Source organism: Piliocolobus tephrosceles, chromosome 7 (genome assembly GCF_002776525.5).
Source record: "Piliocolobus tephrosceles isolate RC106 chromosome 7, ASM277652v3, whole genome shotgun sequence".
In the NCBI taxonomy this organism is placed as follows: Eukaryota; Metazoa; Chordata; class Mammalia; order Primates; family Cercopithecidae; genus Piliocolobus; species Piliocolobus tephrosceles.
This window is the reverse complement of record NC_045440.1, coordinates 61,431,017-61,451,115: the sequence shown is the minus strand read 5'-3', so window position 1 is coordinate 61,451,115 and position 20,099 is coordinate 61,431,017. Positions and strand designations below refer to the sequence as shown.

The following is a 20,099-nucleotide window of genomic DNA, read 5'->3' as shown; positions in this document are numbered from 1 at the left end:
AAGAAAACTGTGGGTATATGCAGGAATGATTAAGGAGGAAAGTAGGAACACAAGAGAGATGAGAGTGAAAAGATGGTAGAATCAATGGCATAATTCTGATGAGGTGAAAAAATTGTTAGCATTAGGGACTAAAGAAAGTGAGCAGGAAGGACAGGATAGAAAGTCAAATAGTCAATGCATGAAACTAAATTCTGAAGTGGTTCCAGATATTGGTAATGATGAGTCCTGAGAGTAACTATGGGAGGGAGTAGCTGAAGCAGGGTGGAACCAAGATCACCAGGGGCAGGGGGAGAGAAATAAAGCCACTGAGAGGCCAGCATGTGTGCACCAGGCAAAGAACATAAAATGTATTTCCAGCTGGGTAATCAATATTTAAAAGCCATTTCTCCAACGTTTTTTAATCTTCAGTGCCCATATGAATCACTTGGAGATCCTGTTAAAATGCAAATTATGATTCAGTAGGTTCTTTAACAAGCTCCCACACGATACTGATGCTGCTGCTGGTCCAGCGCAACAGCACACGAACCATCTTTTGAAGAGCAAGGCTCTAGTCTGAACCTTCTGAATTGTGTCCATGAAGCTATTTATAAACTGCTTCTATGATTCATTTCTTAACAATTCTCATTGAGAGAGACAGTCAAAGGTTAAAGAATATTTGTACACAGTCTTTTAAAAACTTTCATGGTCTTTTATTTTCTCTTTTCTATCATTTAATACCTTCTTAGTCACAAACCAACCTTAAATTTTTCCACCCTCATTTATTCATCCAGCAAAGGCAAGTATGCAGCATAGTAAAGATACTGTCTTACTACTTATTTTACCAAAAATTCTAATTTCTTTTTAAAAATATGTGACAATAATGTGCTAAGTTTTTTTATGTCTGAAAAATAAATTGCTGTGATGAGTGTCAAAAATGTTAAGTAGGTCTTGGGCCAATGAAGGCAAAAACATGCCTTAACAATATTTAGCTTGACTAAATGAATGGTGGTACTGAATACCCTTTTAACGTATGTATGCAACTCTACATAAGTTGTAGAGGCAAGAAGCACCCCTTTACTCTTCCTCTTCCAGAGTTGGCTTTTACTTTAAAAAATGACTTTCAGTGAAAACAATGTAATTATCATTATCAATATTAACAATGAACATTAAGCATCTATCAGCATTCTGAGAACAGTTTTAGGATCCTAAATGTTCTGTTTGCTTCAGATAATTTTTTTAAGTATCATTACCTCAAATATCCTGAAACATCTTAAATACTGAGACTCTGCAGAGTGAATGTATAGAGTACATTTATATTCACTTTATAGGATCTAAAATAAAATTTCAACTTAAAAAAATAGTTCATGATAGCTACCATCTTTGTTCTGTAATAACAGACTGTTGCTAAAGCCATGGTTGGACTATGACCCCAACAAAAAACAATCCATTTTATGAATGTGTACTGGGTATAATTTCCCTTAACACATAGCAGGTAAAAAGACGGGACTTCCTACATACATCCTCCATAAAATTTACTTTGTCTTTTTAGGAGGACTGATCCTGATTATGAACAATGAATTTCTAATGCATGAGCTACTAGGAATCCATATTGGTGCTGAGCATTATATTGAAATTCTGTGCCTATACAGTAGTTGTTCCTTTCCTGTTAACAATGTTTCCCCATAAGTGTGGGTATACAAATCTTATTTCCTTTAAATGGGAGCTATAGTTTGGGATATGGACAGTTGTTCAGAAAAGAACTGTAATAAGCAAATATGTCAAGCAATGGCATCCTCTGAGAAGAGAAAGACTGAAGGTATGAAAAAGTACTAAGTGTTCAGGCAGGAGCAAGCAGCAAAGACTTGATGGCACATAGTGTCTACACATGTTAGAGAAAAGTAGGAGAGAAAGCAAGAGAGGCAGACTGAGAAGAATCATGAGCTCAAGAGTCAATGGTTTATAAACAGAGTACAGAATTGATCATCACAGGGGACAAAAGATAAGGACATGATGACTAGCTAGAATAGCTGGTGTGAGGGAATTCTGGTGGTGGCTATGTATGACTACTCACCCAGATTGCTCCTACGACTACCAATTTGGAAACCATGTTGTACAAAAGTGATTCTGGGCCCATGAAGAGAGTGGACAGAACAAGAGATAAGTGGGCCTGAACCAAATTGAGCCAATGAACTCTCTTGCCTAGGAAACTCAGAACTGAGTTAAAGAGAATCTCTGCTCTCCTAAATGGTATATAAACTTTGGCGCTATTGACAATGGCCCTTTCCCATCATGGAGATAGGGAAATCAAAAACAATGGTCAAAAGGGAGAGAGAAAAATGAAACAGGCATGAGAAGAGAATGGGAGACAATGAGGGAAGGATGGGAGACAATGAGGGAAGGATGGGAGACTGAGAAACAGAATTTCCCGTGTTCCCTCCTTAAGAGCTCTGAGCTCTGGTTCCAGGCTGACCCAGCTGGCTCCCTGCTCTCATGTTGAGACATACCTGAATATTAAAATAATAAATTGTCCTTTTGTTTAAACCCATCTAGGTAAATTTTTGTCATTTACAACCAACTGTAAAAGTTAGAAAAAAAATGGTATGCCAGTCAGTGCAACCAGAAAAACAGAAACTACACTTAAGTACATAGGGCATAGGGAATTTAATGTAGGGACTTGGTTAGAGTAAAGAAAGAGCCCCCAAAAACCCAAAGAAGAGATGGGGAATAAACCCAGAGATTACAAACAGCAGGAAGCTGCTACCACCCCTAGGCTGGAAAGACAAGAGGGAAAAAGGTTATCAGAGCTCAGGAACCAGACCACTTGGGCCTGCCAGGCAGGGGCTGGAGCCACAGGAATGGAGAACACACAGTCAACCCAAGGAGAAAAAGATCCTTGGTTTTTCTCTTTCAGCCTCCTATTTCCCGGTGCCTGCCATTAGCAAACCTAGTGTGAAGCCAGCTGGCAGTGTATACGAGTTACAGTTTCCCAAACAACTCTTGGGTCTACTCCTTTATCTCTCCCCAGAAGTACAGCCTATGGCAGAGGTGTCCAATCTTTTGACTTCTCTGGGCAACACTGGAAGAAGAATAACTGTCTTGGGCCACACATAAAATATACTAACACTGACAGGTGATGAGCCAAAAAAAAAAAAAGCAAAAAAATCTTATAGTGTTTTAAGAAAATATATGAATCTGTATTGGGCCTCATTCAAAACTGTCCTGGGCTACATGCAGGTTGTGGGTTGGACAAGCTTGGCCTACCTTAACTTCTGACAATCAGGTCTATCTTCTCCACTCGGTGTGCCATACTAACTTAGAAATGTATACATAAGATTCAAAGAAAAGGAAGAACACTGTTGTTTAGTATCCTATACTAAAAACAACTGTTTCGCTAGTTATCTTAGAACTGAGTCATGCCTAAAGTTGGCTAGTTTCAAATCTATTAAGCAAAGAGCAAATTTGCCTCTATAGGAGGTGGGGAAGAGAGCTCATTAAACAGGCCAGAGCAGTGGCTCACACCAGTAATCCCAGCACTCTGGGAAGCCGAGGCTGGCAGACTGCCTGAGCCCAGGAGTTTGAAACCAGCTTGGGCAACAAGGCAAAACTCTGACTCTACCAAAAATACAAAAAATTAGCCAGGCGTGGTAGCGCATGCCTGTAGTCCTAGCTACCTGGGAGGTTGAGGTGGGAACATCACTGGAGCCAGGGATTTGGGGGCTGCAGTGAGCTGTGATTGCACCACTGCACTCCAGCCTAGTCTACAAAATGAGACCCTGTCTCAAAAAATAAAACAAAATGTTACAGTTATCAGGACCAGCATGAGTTACCTGTTTCACCTATCATTATTGTATACACTTAAAACTATCAAAATTAAAATAGAATATGGAGAGTCTTAATGACAGTAGTTGCTAACAAAAGATTTCAATATATCCACAAAGTATTATACCTGTAGCTTACTTAAAAACTATTAGTTAATAATGTTATTCATGAGCTCTATCTTTGATTTGGTATTTTAAAAACACACCGAACATAAGGATCAACATGCTATAAATGGTAAATTAATAATGTCTACAGAAAATGAGCAGTCAGTAGCTAAAAAGATTCATTAAGCAGTTCGTTGTAAAGAATGACTAGATTTCCAATTATCTGTTTCTTCATATTTGACTAATTTATAGTTAATGGGCTACAGCCACAGAAGAATAATCCAGCTAGATTCTTCAGCTTTCAGAATATAAATATAATTTTTAAACAAATAAAAACCCTAAGTAGTAAGATTACCTAAAGTTTTTAGCTTTTCACTCATCTTAATTTTTTTCCTTTTCATATTAATAAAATGGAAAATCATTATTTTAAATAATAACAGCTAATATTTGTTGACTATTTCTTACCAGTAACTATTTCATTTACTCTTTACAACTGAGGAAGATACAAAATGCCCAGTGGTACTTTTCCTCAGTTAATAATTATAGGAAAGTCTAAAGCACTTTCACATTGCCGGGCACTTTAATACTTTACATTTACTAACTCACTGCTCACAGTAACTTCATGTGATTGGTACTACTACTATTCTCATTGAACAGAAAGAGAAACTGAGACATGAAACAGAGAAGTGGCTTGTATAGCAAGTTAGCAGCAGAGACTTGATTCAACTTCCAGCAAGCTGAGTCAAAGTTTCTGCTCTTACCTTGCTTGGATACTGTCTCTTAATTGTTTCATCCTTAATTACAATTGAAATCTTAAAAACTGCTGTCTTTCAGCATGCTAACCACTTCTACAAAGCTGGGTAATATTTATTTTTACTACACATACTTTAAAAAAGTGACAGAGACAAAACTGCATAACAACAAATCCAGTTTCACGGATTTTAGCATCATCACTAGTAGACTGGATGGACCTTCTAGCATTTTCCATTTAAACTACCCAAAACTTTTAATGCTTCTCATCCCTTTTATAAAACTTACCAATAGTAAGGTCATGCACTGGCTGAAACCTCTTGTCTGTAAACTGTAGCAATAAGCATGATTTACCAACACCTGAAAGTTAAACAAAAAATAAATAAGAGACAAAATTCACAGAAATTAAGACACTTTACAAAAAGGACACGGAAAAGAGGCAGCCAGTGATTCTGGTGCACTGTGAATAATCTACCATGATTTCCTCAGTACTCTAATTTCTTGCAAAATAAGAAGACTAATGATTTAGGTGGAATTGTAAACCAATCTAAAGTACATTTTCTTTCTTACAGTCTAAAGTTCATTTCTTACAATCTAAAGTACATTTCTTTCTTACACATTCAATATTTCAATGTGAAAGATAAATGTGGCAGCTAAACTCGTAGACGACAACTAACCAGGTCCTCCTGATAGCCTCTACTACGGTAGTGTTTTTGTGCACTTTTGTTTTTTGTGTAACAGTGAAAATATTTAAAGCATAGTAATAGTTCATTTTATCATACTCCCCTATGAACAAACAAATAAATAAGCTAGCAATAAGTGTCTGAGATCTACTTTTCTGGGAAAAGCTCCTTGCTCTGTTTTCTCGCTAATTCATTTCACGAGCAAATGGAATCTGAATTGCATTCCTTCACTCTATTAAAATTGACCCCATTAAGGTCATGAATATAACTTCCACATTTCTAAATTCAAAGGAAAATTTTCTATATTCATCCTACTTGTCCTCTAAGGAAAATTGGATACTGAATACCATACCCCCTTCTAACTCATTTTCAAGTCCTCTAAGAAATACTTCCTCATCCTCACACTAGACAAAGGCTGCTTAATTGATAGCATCCTGCACTTCTACAAAATACTAAAAGCAGTCACCATTCATTCATTCATTCATTCACTCACTCACTTACTCAAAGTCTTTATTGAATGCTAAGTATCACTACACTAGGACTTTAAAATACAGTAATGTGGAAAACCAATATGGTTCCTGTGTATGGAGTTACAGTCTAGTTACAGGTAGAGAAATTAAACAAAATGAATACCGAAATAATATACTGTATATGAATAATTTGAAGTAATTATAATGACTGATCTGAAAGAGAATAAAGTGTTATGAGAAAGGGTAACAAACTTAGTGCTGTGGCTCAAGCCTGTAATCCCAGCATTTTGGGAGGCCAAGGTAGGCCTTAAGCCAAGGAGTTCAAGACCAGCCTGGGCAACAGAGGGAGACAGTCTTTTAAAACAAAAAAAGACCAAAAAAAAAAAAGATGGGTGTAGTGGTGTGCATGTGTAGTTTCAGTTACTCGAGAGGCTGAGGTGGCAGGATAGTCTGAGACCAGGAGTTGAAGGCTGCTATGATCACCCCACTGCCCTCCAGGGTAGGTAACAGAGTGAGACTCTGTCTCAAAAAACAAACAAATGATACCTAATTTAGACAAAAGGAATGAAGAAAATCTTTTTTTTTTTTTTTTTTTTTTTTTTGAGACGGAGTTTTGCTCTTTCACCCAGGCTGGAGTGCAGTGGCATGATCTCAGCTCACTGCAATCTCTGCCTCCCAAGTTCAAGCAATTCTTCTGCCTCAGCCTCCCAAGTAGCTGGCATTACAGGCGCACAGCACCAAGCCTGATTAACTTTTGTTATCTTTAGTAGAGACAGGGTTTCGCTATGTTGGTCAGGCTGGTCTCAAACTCCTGACCTCAGGTGATCCATTCCCCTTGGCATCCCAAAGTGCTGGGATTACGGGTGTGAGCCACCATGCCTGGCTGGGATAGAGAAAATCTTTCTGAAGAAATGACAGTGAAAAGAAACTGGAATTTCAAAACATGTGATCTTTAGTTTTCTTCGTTGTTATATTACAAAAGGCCCAAAGTCAAATTCATTTTATCCAATTTTTAACTCTTTTGAACAGACTTTCAGGTGTAGGACAGAAGACAAAAGAACAGTTTTTTTAAGTTAAAAGAGTTAGTTATCAAGTATACAAAAAGAATTTACTCTATGTCCAAAACCTAGCATGAAAGAAAAATGATCTTTTAAAAGGTGTGAAAGTTCAAAATAGGTTAGCAATTATTTAATATCCCCAATTTTTTCATGTGGTATAGAAAAAATATATGTAGTTAGAAATCGCAAGTTTTCTTGAGGGACTTCAAGAATCATCTAAGAGTTTGGTAATCATTTAAGTGACAGAAGAACCAGAAAACCCTTTCCCACTTCACAAGAGAATATGTATCACTCTAGTAATACTAATCTTATTCTAAGTGTTGGTTAAATACAGAAAATGCTTATTTCTTCGGTTCCTCACTTTCAGGATTCCATATTCCAGCTCAGGCTGGCCACAAACTCTTGACCTCAAGAGATCCTACCACCTTAGACTCTCAAGGAGCTGGGACTATAGGTATGTGTCACTACACCTAAGTTTCCGTGTTCTTAAAATTTTTTTTTTTAATTTTAATTGACACATAATTGTACTTATTTATGAGACAGTGATATTTCCATACAAGTATACAATGTGTAATGATCAATCAGGGTAATCAGCGTATCTGTTCACCTCAAACATTCATCATTTTTTTATGTATGTTGGTAACATTCAAAAATTCTCTCTTATAGCTATTTGAAAATATACGAGAAGTTATTAATCATAGTCACTCTATAGTACTATAGAACAGGAGAACTTATTCCTGCTGTAATTTTGTACCTGTTAACCTAACCACTCCCTATCCTCACCTTTCCCCTACCCTTCCCAGCCTCTAATACCCACAATTCTACTTTCTGTCTTTATGAGCTCAACTTTTTTAGCTATTACTTATTGTGGATATGAGAACATGCGGTATTTACTTTTCTGTACCTGACTTATTTCACTTTACATAATGTCCTCCAGTCTCATCCATGTTGCCACAAATGACAGGATTTCATCCTTTTTTATGGCTGAATAGTATTCCATCACGTATATTTACCACATTTTCATTATCCACTCATCTACTGGTGGACACTTAGGTTGATTCTACATCTTGGCTATTGTGAATAGTGCTGCCACAAACATGGGAGTGCAGATATTAACACTACTTTGATATAATGATTTATATTCCTTTGGATAAATACCCAGTAGTGGGATTGCTGGATCATATGGTAGTTTTATTTTTAGTTCTTAGAGGAATCTTGATATTGTTTCTCTTAGCGACTATAATTTAAATTCCCACCAGCAGCGTATAAGAATTCTCTTTTCTCTGAACCCTCACCAGCATGTTATTTTTTATCTTTTTGATAATAGCCAGTCTAACTGAGATGTTATCTCACTGCGGTTTTGGTTTGCATTTCCCTGATGATTAGTGATGTTGAGCATTTTTTCATATACTTGATGGCCATTTATGTGCCTTCTTTTGAGAAATGTCCATTCAGATCCTTCCCTCATTTTTAAATCATTTTTGTTTTTATTGTTGAGTTCCTTGTATATTCTAGATATGAACCTCTTGTAAGATAGTTTGCAAATATTTTATCCCATTCTAAAAGTTGTGTTTTCATTCTACTGATTGTTTCCTTTGCTGTGAAGGATTTTAGTTTGATTAATCCCATTTGTCTATTTTTGCTTTCATTGCCTTTTTGTTTGCTTCTTGTGCTTTTGAAGTCTTATCCATAATATCTTTGCCTAGATCAATGTCCCGAAGCATTTTCCCAGCATTTTCTTCTAGTAGTTTTATAGTTTTGGGTCTAGTTTTGAAAGACCAAAGTATTTCACCCACTTTGAGCTGATTTTTGTATATGGTGAGAGACGGGGTCTAATTTAGTCCTGCACATGGCTATCTAGTTTTCCCAGCACAATTTATTGAAGATAAATACATTTGTGCCCATAAACTATATCTATATAATGTATCAGCCTACAACCTCCTTGAAAATAATCTCTTCTGGCTTTGTCAGGTTACAACTATCTCCTTGATGTCTTAATTCTATGACAACCAACTCCTCTTCTTCCATGTAACCCTGAAAATACTGGAGGTCTTCCTTAACACTCTGCACTCTACCTTTCGTTACTTGTCACTTGAGAGCACGAATCCAGTCCTGTGGCCTCAACCTATGTTCTTCTTTTTCTTTTTTTTATTTTGAGACGGAGTCTCGCTCTGTCGCCTAGGCTGGAGTGCAGTGGCACGATCTCGGCTCACTGCAACCTCCACCTTCCGGGTTCAAGCAATTCTCCTGCCTCGGCCTCCTGAGTAGCTGGGACTACTGGTGCACACCGCCATGCCCAGCTAATTTTTTGTATTTTAGTAGAAACGGGTTTTCACCATGTTGCCAGGCTGGTCCTCAACTTATTTCTATAATAAATTAGTCAGTGATTATCAAATCCACCACCTTAACTTCACTCCAATTATTTCCAACTGCCTACTAAACATTTACACTTCAATACCTTCAGCTCCAAAACTCAGACTTCTGGAACCGATTTCATTCTTTTTCATTCTCTTATTCATCATCCTCCCAACCAACCTGTGATTCACCCTACCCATGACAGAAGAGACCAAAACACAGCTTCTCCTTCAGTATTTCCTAATCTCTGGAATTGTTTCCCAATGGATCATACTTAAAAGAAACTTGGAATCATCCTTAATTACTCCTCTTCTTTCATCATTCAGCTCTAGTGGTTCATCAATCTCATAAATTCTCTCCGAAAGTCTTCATAAATTCCATGCTCTAGCCTCCTCTGAATCATCAGTGCTCTAGTTCTGGTTCTCACTAAGAGCCAGATCTTTCGTCCTTCAGCCTTTCTAATCTATTTTGTAAATCACTGTGAAAATGTCTGCTAAAATGCAGATACAGTTAACTCACTCTCACGTTACACTGACTAAAATATAAAAATTCAAGATCTTCAAAATAGTACACAAGGTCCTTTTTGAGCTGAAAATTATTACTCTAAGAGATTAATACTATGACAACACAGTCCAAAGACTCTACAGTTAGCAACAACAAACCATCTCTTGTCCCCTGAAATGATATCATATCTTTTTGCTGGTACCTTTTACAAAGGAACTTTTCACCTCCTGGCAAATTTAAATTCATGCTTTAAGACTTAACTCAAAGCTTCATATACCCTCTTTGGTAGAACATTCCTGTTCCAAAGATTCTACCAATCCCCCCAAGCAGAACTAATGGTTTAGCCCTGACAATCATATACGCCAATGAATCAATCAATTTCAGCCTTGGGTTCCCATAATACTTTATACATGCCTCAAAACCCTGATTAGAATCCCAGCTCTGTCACTTATTAGCTGTAACACAGGGTACTTGACCTTTCTGAGCCTCAGAATTCTTGTCTATAAAACGGAGGAAATCTCTACCCTCAGTGAACTGTTGTAAGAAGCAAATGAAATATACAGATATAAAAGGGACCCTGTACAGTACTGGTAACCTGAGTGTGTCCTGTTTATAACAATTATTTGAGCTATACACTTAGGATACATGCATTTTTCTATGTGTCTAATATACTTCAATAAAAATGAAAACAACAAAATCTTTTTGATGCATCAATTTGGCTAGGCCCTACCCTAGTTATGCAGTCAAACACTAATCTAGGTGTTGCTGTGAAGGCATCATACATGTAATACAAATCCATAATCAGCTGACTTTAAGTGCGACGGCGGCTTCCCAGAGAGAAGAAATAATTCCACCTGTGGATAGCAACTTTAGCCATACCTGTGGGTTACAGCCTATTCTGAGGATTTCAGACTTACTTGTCTAGCCCCCACAATCACATAAACCAAATAAACCAATCAATTTCAATTTCAACTCCCATCTCTATCTACCTAATCACATGCACACATATATCCTACTCGTTCTGCTTCTCCAGTTGGACATTGACTTTTTTTCACTTTTTCTTTTTTCAACCCCTATCTTTATTATCCCAAATACTGAATCTTACAAACAACTATCACCATTCAAAAAGTACAGTGTGTAGAACGGAAAGCCCTCAAATAAAGCTATTATTTTTATTAATTGTATCATGCTTTATAGGCTCTCCCATAACAGAACGTGACCCCCAAGTCACATAGTATGTGAGCTCTATTAGGACAGAAATCACTTGCAAGAGTGTGTCCCTAGCACACAGCAGGTACAAAGCAAGCCTCTATCTGTCCTCATATCTTTTTTACTAGAAAACTTGTCTAAGTTGTTGACTGATAACAGAGAGAAAATTTGCACATACAGCTAATTCTGAATTTTCCTTACTACCTCTAGAAGATGGGAGGGGTTTAACCAACTGTGTAATTTTCCATATATCATTTCATCTTTTTGGACATAATTTTACTATATGTACAGAGAATCACAGAATTGAGCCAGACAATCATCAAGTTTCTTTCTAACTCTACTAATTGGCCCTGATGATTTATTACTTAGAGCTTTAAAATTTTAATAACGTTTTCTTCTCATGGATAAAGTTAACCTCTGAGTATCTGTTTAAATAGAAATGGAAAACAATGAATCCATCACGTCACAAAGTATACTAATGAAGAGAACATAGAGAACTTTTTTCCCTACAACTTATAAGAGTGATAGGTCACCGAGCATGGTGGCTCACACCTGTAATCCCAGCACTTTGGGAGGCTGAGGCAGAAGGATCACTTGAGACCAGGAGTTCTAGTCCAGCCTGGGTAACATAGCAAGACCCCACAGGTATTTAAAAATTAGGCCAGGCGTGGTGGCCCATTCCTGTAATCCCAGCACTTTGGGAGGCTGAGGTGGGTAGATCATGAGGTCAGGAGTTCAAGACCAGACTGGCCAACATGGTGAAACCCCGTCTCTACTAAAAATACAAAAATTAGCCAGGTGTGGTGGCAGGCACCTGTAATCCCAGCAACTAGGGAGACTGAGGCAGGAGAATCGCTTAAACCTGGTAGGCAGAGGTTGCAGCGAGCTGAAACTGCGCCACTGCACACCAGCCTGGGCAACAAGAGCGAAACTCCGTCTTTAAAACAAAACAAAACAAAACAAAACAAAAACAAAATCCCAGCTACTCAAGAGGCTGAGGCATCAGAATCGCTTAAACCTGGGAAGTGGAAGCAGCAGTGAGCCGAGATTGTGCCACTGCACTCCAGCCTGGGCGACATAGCAAGATTCTGTCTCAAAAAAATAAAAATAAAAATAAAATAGAAAGGCGTGGTAGCGCATCTTGTGGTCCTAGCTACTCAGGAGGCTAAGGAGGGACGACTGCTTGAGACTAGGAGTTTGAGGTTGCAGTGAGCTATGACTGAGCCATTGCATTCCAGCCTGAGTGACAAGCAACACCCTGTCTCTAAAATAGAATAAAAATAGTAAAAATAAAAGATGTACAGCTTCTATTGAATGTCACTTTTGCACCACTGCAAAGTTGAAAAATTGCTAAGTCAAACCATCATAAGACAGAGACCATCTGTAGTTATCTTTTTAGTGCCTCAGTTTCCTAATCTGTAAGAAGTAGGTTAATAACACCTATCTAATAAGATAATTGAGAACATTAAATAAGTTAATCCATTCTAAGTCTTAAAACAGTGTCTGGCACATAGTAAAGTTTCAAAAAAGAATTAAACAAATGTTTGTTGCTACCATCAATAGTAAACCACTATTACTATGTCTGTTTACACTTTAGGCTCCCTAAAAGCATGAACCATGATCTATTCATCTTCAGCATTAGCCACATGTATCTCCAGTGCAAAGACAAAGGCTCACAAACTTGCGGAATGGGGTGAAAGACTATAAACTTGTTTCTTTCCCAACATGTGTGCACAATGTGTATGCGTATACAGGAGAGGGAGAGAAACAGAATCAGTTGCAGGGTGTTAAATGCTATGGTAAAAAGAAAAAGCAGAGCAGGGCAAGGATGTAGGACCCGAAATGCTGGGGTAGGGGGAAGGAGGAAGGTATGTTACTAAACCAGGTAGTCTCTCATGGAGAAGGTGAGATTTAAATGAACGTTTAAAGGAGATGAGGAAATAGGCCAGTGGATCACTGAGAGAAGAGTATTATTCCACACCAAGGAAACAGTTTAGAAGAAAAGTTCTAAGGTGGCACATTTTAGAGAAACTGCAATAAGGCCAACACGGTTAAAGCACAGGAGGCAGGGAGAGTCATGCCCCTAGGAACTAGGATATAGGAATGACAGGGGCCTAATCATCCAGAACCTAAAGAACTCTGTAAGTTTATTGAGATAAAATAGGGGATTCACTGGAGAGTTTTCAGCAGAGGAGTAAAATAATTTTACTTAAATTCTAAAAGGCCTAGTGGCTGCTACAATGAGAACAAACTTATAAGTAGAAGCAGACGAAGGCAGAAGCAAAGAAGGCAGGTGTGGTGGCTCACGCCTTCCCTAGCACTTTAGGAGGCCAAGGCAGGTGGACTGCTTGAGCCCAGGAGTTCAAGACCAGCCTGGACTACATGGTGAGACCCTGTCTCTACAAAAAAATACAAAAAACTTAGCCAGGCATGGTGGTGCACACCTTAGTCCCAGTTACTTGGGGGGCTGAGGTGGGAGGATCACTTGAACCTGGGAGATGGAGGATGCAGTGAGCCGAGATCACGCCACTGCACTCCAGCCTGGATGATGGAGTGAGACCTTGACTTAAAAAAAAAAAAAAAAAAAAGCGTGAATCAGTAAGGAGCTTTCTCAAAAAGACAAGAAATGGTGACTTGGACCAGGGTGGTTGCACTGGGGGTAGCTCAAAGTGACTGATTTCGTGAGGCAGAGCCAAGAGAATGTGTTTACAGTATGAATTATTTGAGAAAGAGAAGTGAGTTAACAATGATTCCAATGTTTTTGCCTGATCAAACAGTGAGTTCAGTGAGATGGGAGATGTAGGTAGAGCAGATTGAGAGTGGACAGATCATCAGTTCCAGTTTGGTTATTTTGAGTTGAGATGTCTATTAGTCTTCCAAGAGACAAAGCTGAGTAGACAACTCAATATGTGAGTACAGATTTCAAGAAAGACGTTCAGGATGAAAATAAGCCACATGTAAAGAGGAATCAGCAAAAAATAATAATAATAATAAAAAAGACTGAGACATAGCCCAAGTTTGTTATTTAATCACAGAATTAAACAGAATGAGAACAAACAAAAATGGATTTTGAGTGAAGGCTGGCAAATTCCAAAGTCTTTTTTTTTTTTAAAGGAGGACAAATAGAAAGCCTGGATTTAAATCTTTACCACCACCACCAACAACAAAAACTTCTGGAAAGGAATCCCCTATAAACAGTTATTTTTGCTACTTTTCTAATAGAAATGGAAAATTAAAGAAAAAGCAACTATCTAGTCTTTTAAAAAAATTTATGCTGGGATCTCTGATAAAAACCCAATTTGAAATGGGGAGAAAAAACTATCTCCTGCCAATGGCTTTCATTCTGCACCAAGAACAAGGCCTGTGCACATCCTCTCCCTTTCTCTCCACGTAGACAGACATTCCACATTACAGATGCCGTCCTTTGTCACTCCATGTGAAGTAGTTCCAATCCCCAGTCATTTTCTACCCATTAGTAGTTTTCAATCCACACCAAAAAAAAAAAAAAAAAAAGACCCAAAAAAACAAAACAAAAACAAAAAGCAACCCAAGCTGATGCTCAGGCCTCACACCTCCAGAGATTCTGACTGAATTGTGTAGTCGTTAAAAGCACTACCTGGGTGATCTTGGATAAACTACTTGGCCTTTGCACGCATCACTTTAAAAAATGAGGATAAGAACAATACATACTTCACAACAAGAGTTGTGAGAATTAAACCAGTTAACATATATAGAGCACTGAAAACATGTAGGAAGCACTATGTAGTAACTTACCAGTATTATTATTTAATTAAACAAAGACAAAAATCCAACAAGGATCACCTCTTCACTTGAAGCTTCCTCTAGACGTCCATGTAGTTTATCTTTTCTTTACATCCTAGAGAAGTACTATATTCCTTTACCATTCAAAACTAGATCTCAGCCCTCTCTCCCTGTTTGGAGATCTAGCAACTCGTTTTTCTTGCATCTTTATTACCTGCTTCTCCATGGAAATCTTTTGACACATGCATTCAAGTCTCCCATCCTCGAACACACTCAAGAGAAGGTTGGTCAAGTCTTGTACATCAAATTCTCTCAGCTATCACAAATAGGAAATATCACTAACTAGAATCTTAAACCTGATAGAAGGTTTGAGAAAGCTTAAGAAAAAAGAAAAAGTCCAACACAAAGAATTACCCTGAGATTTTGGAGAGTACCTGTACAGATGACAAAGGTTATTTATTTATTTTCCTAAACAAACAGAAAGCCATGCGCTCCCTCCACCTCTTCTAGTATTGCTCTGGATGTGATCTTTCCCTCAATGGACTTCAGAACACTTTATCTCTGAAACGATAATTATTATGTACTAACTTTTATCTTACACTACAGTTATTTAAATGCCTGTTTTTACAACATTTATAAACAAAGTTCCTTTGGGGCAAGATCTGTATTCCTATTCATCTTTTCATCCTCCAAAGAACCCAGAATGATCTGTTCAGCTAGTATTGATGAAATATTTGTTTAATGAATAAAAAGCAGATGTGCAAAACATTGTTTTTTAAGGCCTGATGTGGATATCTTGGATATACACAGATCATCACCACTCTGTAATTAATTGAAATCACTACACTTATTAATGCTGCTATTAGAGTTGCTACCATATCTTACCTTCTTCCTTTACTCAGGGTCAGAGTCACTGTCCCTCAGTAGGACACCATTGTGAGAGCTGAATATTAAATACCAAGTCAATGAGATAACAATTATGAGTAGTACTCATTAAAAATCAGATTCCTGGTCGGGTGTGATGGGTTCACACCTATAACCCCAGCGCTTCAGGAGGCCAAGGCAGGAGGACTGAATGCTTGAGCCCAGGAGTTGGTGACCAGCCTGGGCAACATGGCACCTCTACAAAAAATAGGCTGGGTATGGTGGTGCATGGCAGTAGTCTCAGCTACTTGGAGGATGAGGTGGAAGGATCACCTGAGTTCAGGAGGCTCAGACATTATTGTCCCACTGCACTACAGCCTGGGTGACAGTGTGAAACCCTGTCTCCAAAAATAAAAATTAAAAAAAAAAACAGACAGATTCCTGAAGCCCCATCTCAGACATTTAGTATGTCTTTGGTGGGGCTCAAGAACTAATTAAGTCCTCTGGTCATTTTAAGGCAAAGAGTCCTTACGATTAGGTGCTGGGTATTCTACTGAAGTTAATTTTCCTTGTCCTAAACCAACTTCCCACTAATTGCAAGATTTGTCAATATTAGTGATGATTCTATTTTTACAATCACAAGCCAAACAGCTTTAATTTAAAATATGTGAAAACGAGGTCAGGCATGGTGGCTCACACCTGTAATCCCAGTACTTTGGGAGGCCGTGGTGGGCAGACTGCTTGAGTTCACGAGTTCAAAATCAGCCTGGGCAATATGGTGAAACCCCGTGTCTACCAAAAACACAAAAAAAAAACTAGACATTTTGTAATTATATTATAAACTGAAAAATCATGAAACATGAAAAAATAAAGTCTGCCCTTTTCAAACAGAGTATTAATAAACAACAGGCTTTACAGTTGTAACACCAGTGTTCAAATTCATCTGGATAATTTCATAACCTGTGACCTCAGGCAAGTTAGTTACGGAAACTGAGCACTACTTCCACATCTATAAAACTGCAAAATGAAAATACAGGCCATGGGCTCACACCTATAATCAATCCCAGCACTTTGGGAGGTGAAGGTGGTAGAATCACTTGAGGCAAGGAGTTTAAAGACCAGCCAGGGCAACATACGGAGACCCCATCTCTATTTAAAAAACAAAAAGAAAAAAAAAGGCACTAGGGGAAAAAAAAAAAAAAAAAGAAAAGAAAATACAGCATTCCTATTTCAGAGGAATGTCATGAGGCTCAAGTGATAAAAGTGGTAGCATTTTGCAAATTTAAAGTTTTAATACAAATGTTAAACTGAGGATTCTTCAAGACGAGTACAGCTAAGAGAGCATTATCTCCAACTAAACTCACCTGACCACATTAAAAAACTTAAATGAATTGGGCTGGGCATGGTGGCTCATGCCTGTAATCCTAGCACTTTGGGAGGATGAGGCAGGCAGATCACCTGAGGTCAGGAGTTTGAGACCAGCCTGGCTAATATGGTGAAACCCTATCTCTACTGAAAATATAAACATTAGCCAAAATAGCTTGAATCCCGGAGGTGGAGGCTGCAGTAAGTGGAGATCACACCACTACACTTCAGCCTGGGCAACAGAGGGAGAAAAAAGAAAAAAAGAAAAAAAAGAATTGAAGGAAATACCTGCAGTTTTATCACTTTTTTTTTTTTTTTTTTTTGGAGAAGGTGTCTCACTCTGTCACCCAGGCTGGAGCGCAGTAGTGCGATCTCAGTTCACTGCAACCTCCGCCCCCACAAGTTCAAGCGATTCACCTGCCTCAGCCTCCCGAGTAGCTGGGATTACAGGCACCCGCCAATATGCCAGGCTAATTTTCGTATTTTTAGTAGAGACAGGGTTTCACCATACTGGACAGGCTGGTCTTCAACTGAACTCATGACTTCAAGTGATCCACCTGCCTCAGCCTCCCAAAGTGCTGGGATTACAGGCGTGAGCCACCATGCCCAGTCATCACTCTCTTTTTAAACAGAATGATTTTGGGATTGTTTTCATGCTGTTGGTTTGCCATATATTATCCCCTTGCATCCAAGAGAATAATCTTCATTTCATCAGCTACATACTCTCTGGCGGTTTACTGTAGTAAACTGGATAATGGCCCCCCAAAAGATATGTCCAAGTCCTGACCCCAGAACCATGAATGTGACTTTATTTGGAAAAAGGACCTCTGCAGATGTAATTAAGGATCTCTAGATGAGCTCATCCTGGATTGAGGGTGGAGCCTAAATCCAAATGACAAGTGTCCTTCTAAGAGAAAGGCAGGAGACAAAGACACAGGGGAGAAAGCAAAGTGAATGAAGACAAGGATAAGAGTACAGTTCTGCTGCCAGAAGCCAAGGAACGCTCCGAGCCACAACAAGCTGGAAGAGACAAGGCAGGATTCTCCCCGGAGCCTTCTGAGAGAACGCATCTAATATCAGGCGTCTGGCCTCAAGAACTGTGAGAGAACACATTTCTGTGATTTTGAGCCACCAAGCTCATAAGTTGTTACAGCAGCCCTAAAAACCTAATACACTAATCAAGAGTCATCTTTCATTCCTAAGACTCTTACGTTGTTAGTTTCCCAGTCTTGTCGATTCTGTCTATAATTCCTACTGCGATCAGTAAGTTACTCAAACACAAGAAATACTGAGTGGTATGGGAAAAGGAAATTGGGAATACAGAGCATTTATTTGAGAAGGCTGTCCAGTGAAAGCTAGGAGGGAAGAGAAGAGACAGTTATTCAAAGAATATTAATTGAATGCGTCATGCCTACTATATTTCAGGCATCAAGCTTGGTAATAAAAATAAAGTTTCCAGGAGGATGTAGCTTTAAGAACGTAAAACATCTTTCTCCTGGAAACTGCAAAGTGTAGAAAAAAGTATGCTAACAAAGCTGAGAGTTGCTAAAGAATCAATTAAAAAAAGAAATAGACAATATGAAGAACTAACCTTCTATCCTCTTTCCCTTGATGCAATCATCTACTACTCTGTCTCTTTCTTTCTTTTACAGTATTAAAGTACACCCAATATTAAAACACTTCTGGGATGAGACCAAAATCACAAAAATGAGTAAATGAGACATAAACTCAGCTGAAAGCCTATGTTCCCATATGTCAGTATCTCTTACACATTGGGGCTCTGTATACATTTATTCAGTGTTCTTTCTTTTCCTTTTTTTTTGACGGAGTCTTGCTCTGTTGCCCAGGTTGGAGTGCAGTGGCACGATCTCGGCTCACTGCAACCTCTGCCTCCCGGGTTCAAGCGATTCTCCTGCCTCAGCCTCCCGAGTAGCTAGGACTACAGGCACATGCCAACACACCCAGCTAATTTTTTTGTATTTTTAGTAGAGATGGGGTTTCACCATGTGAGCCACAATGGTCTCGATCTCCCAACCTTGTGATCTGCCTGCCTCGGCCTCCCAAAGGGCTGGGATTACAGGCATGAGACACCACACCCAGCCTATTCAGTGTTCTTCCTCTAATAATAACCAGCGACTTCTTTTGTCTACAGCTACTCATCTTTAAGATTTAACTCAAGTGTCATATCCTCGAGGAGGCTTTCCATAACACACACCTCTCTTTACAAAGGTAGAATTATCTTCCTTTGTATTCTCCTGATTTTTATTAAATTTTTTTTTCCTCCTGATTTTTATTTATTTTTGGTGGTGGTGGGGGGGGGGTGCTGCTGCAGGCCACATCTGATTTTTTCAAAGATGAAAATTATCTAGCTATGAATGTATAAAATAATTTATTTAACTGTCTGGTTTCAGGGGAAAAACACAATAGCCTCTGTTGTCAACGCCAGAAGAGAAAGAACACTGACAAGTTTCTGTGATTATCTCACTCAGCATGGGTGTGACATGGACTCCAGGAAACCAAATCTAGACCTGTGTTTCAATCACTAGATGAAGTAGGCCTCACTGAAGGCCTAGACTTTAAAAATAGACTTATGAAGTATTTGTATTCAGAAATGAATACAAATGTATTTGTATGATGTATTCAGAAACTACTTACTAAGCACCTTAAATGGATACACAATGGTTAATGGAATTCTGTTCCTGTCGCCCAGGCTGGAGTGCAATGGTGTGATCTTAGCTCACTGCAACCTCTGCCTCCTGGGTTCAAGCAATTCTCCTGCTTCAGCCTGCCAAGTAGCTGGGATTACAGGTGCCTGCCACCACGCCCAGCTAATTTTTGTATTTTCAGTAGAGACGGGGTTTCATCACGTTGGCCAGGCTGATCTGGAACTCCTGACTTCAGGTGATCTGACCACCTCCCAAAGTGCTAGGATTATTCTTTATCCTGCATTCTTTATGAAATCTCTTTACCTTTTTTTTTTTTTTGAGACGGAGTCTCATTCTGTCGTCCAGGCTGGAGTGCAGTGGCGTGATCTCTGCTCACTGCAACCTCCGCCTACCGGGTTCAAGCAATTCTCCTGCCTCAGCCTCCTGAGTAGCTGGGATTACAGGTACGCGCCACCACGCCCAGCTAATTTTTGTATTTTTAGTAGAGACGGGGTTTCACCATGGTGGTCAG

At 38.8% G+C, this 20,099-nt stretch overlaps 1 protein-coding gene across 1 annotated transcript in view; it reads right to left on the bottom strand.

The window, feature by feature from the left end:
* The window catches only part of RAB2A (RAB2A, member RAS oncogene family), a 109,090-nt gene that overhangs the window by 64,557 nt on the left and 24,434 nt on the right, over positions 1–20,099 (bottom strand). The window contains exon 2 of the mRNA XM_023222361.3: positions 4,941–5,012. Coding sequence (XP_023078129.1) covers positions 4,941–5,012 — 72 coding nt within the window. The remainder of the gene's footprint in view (positions 1–4,940; positions 5,013–20,099) is intronic.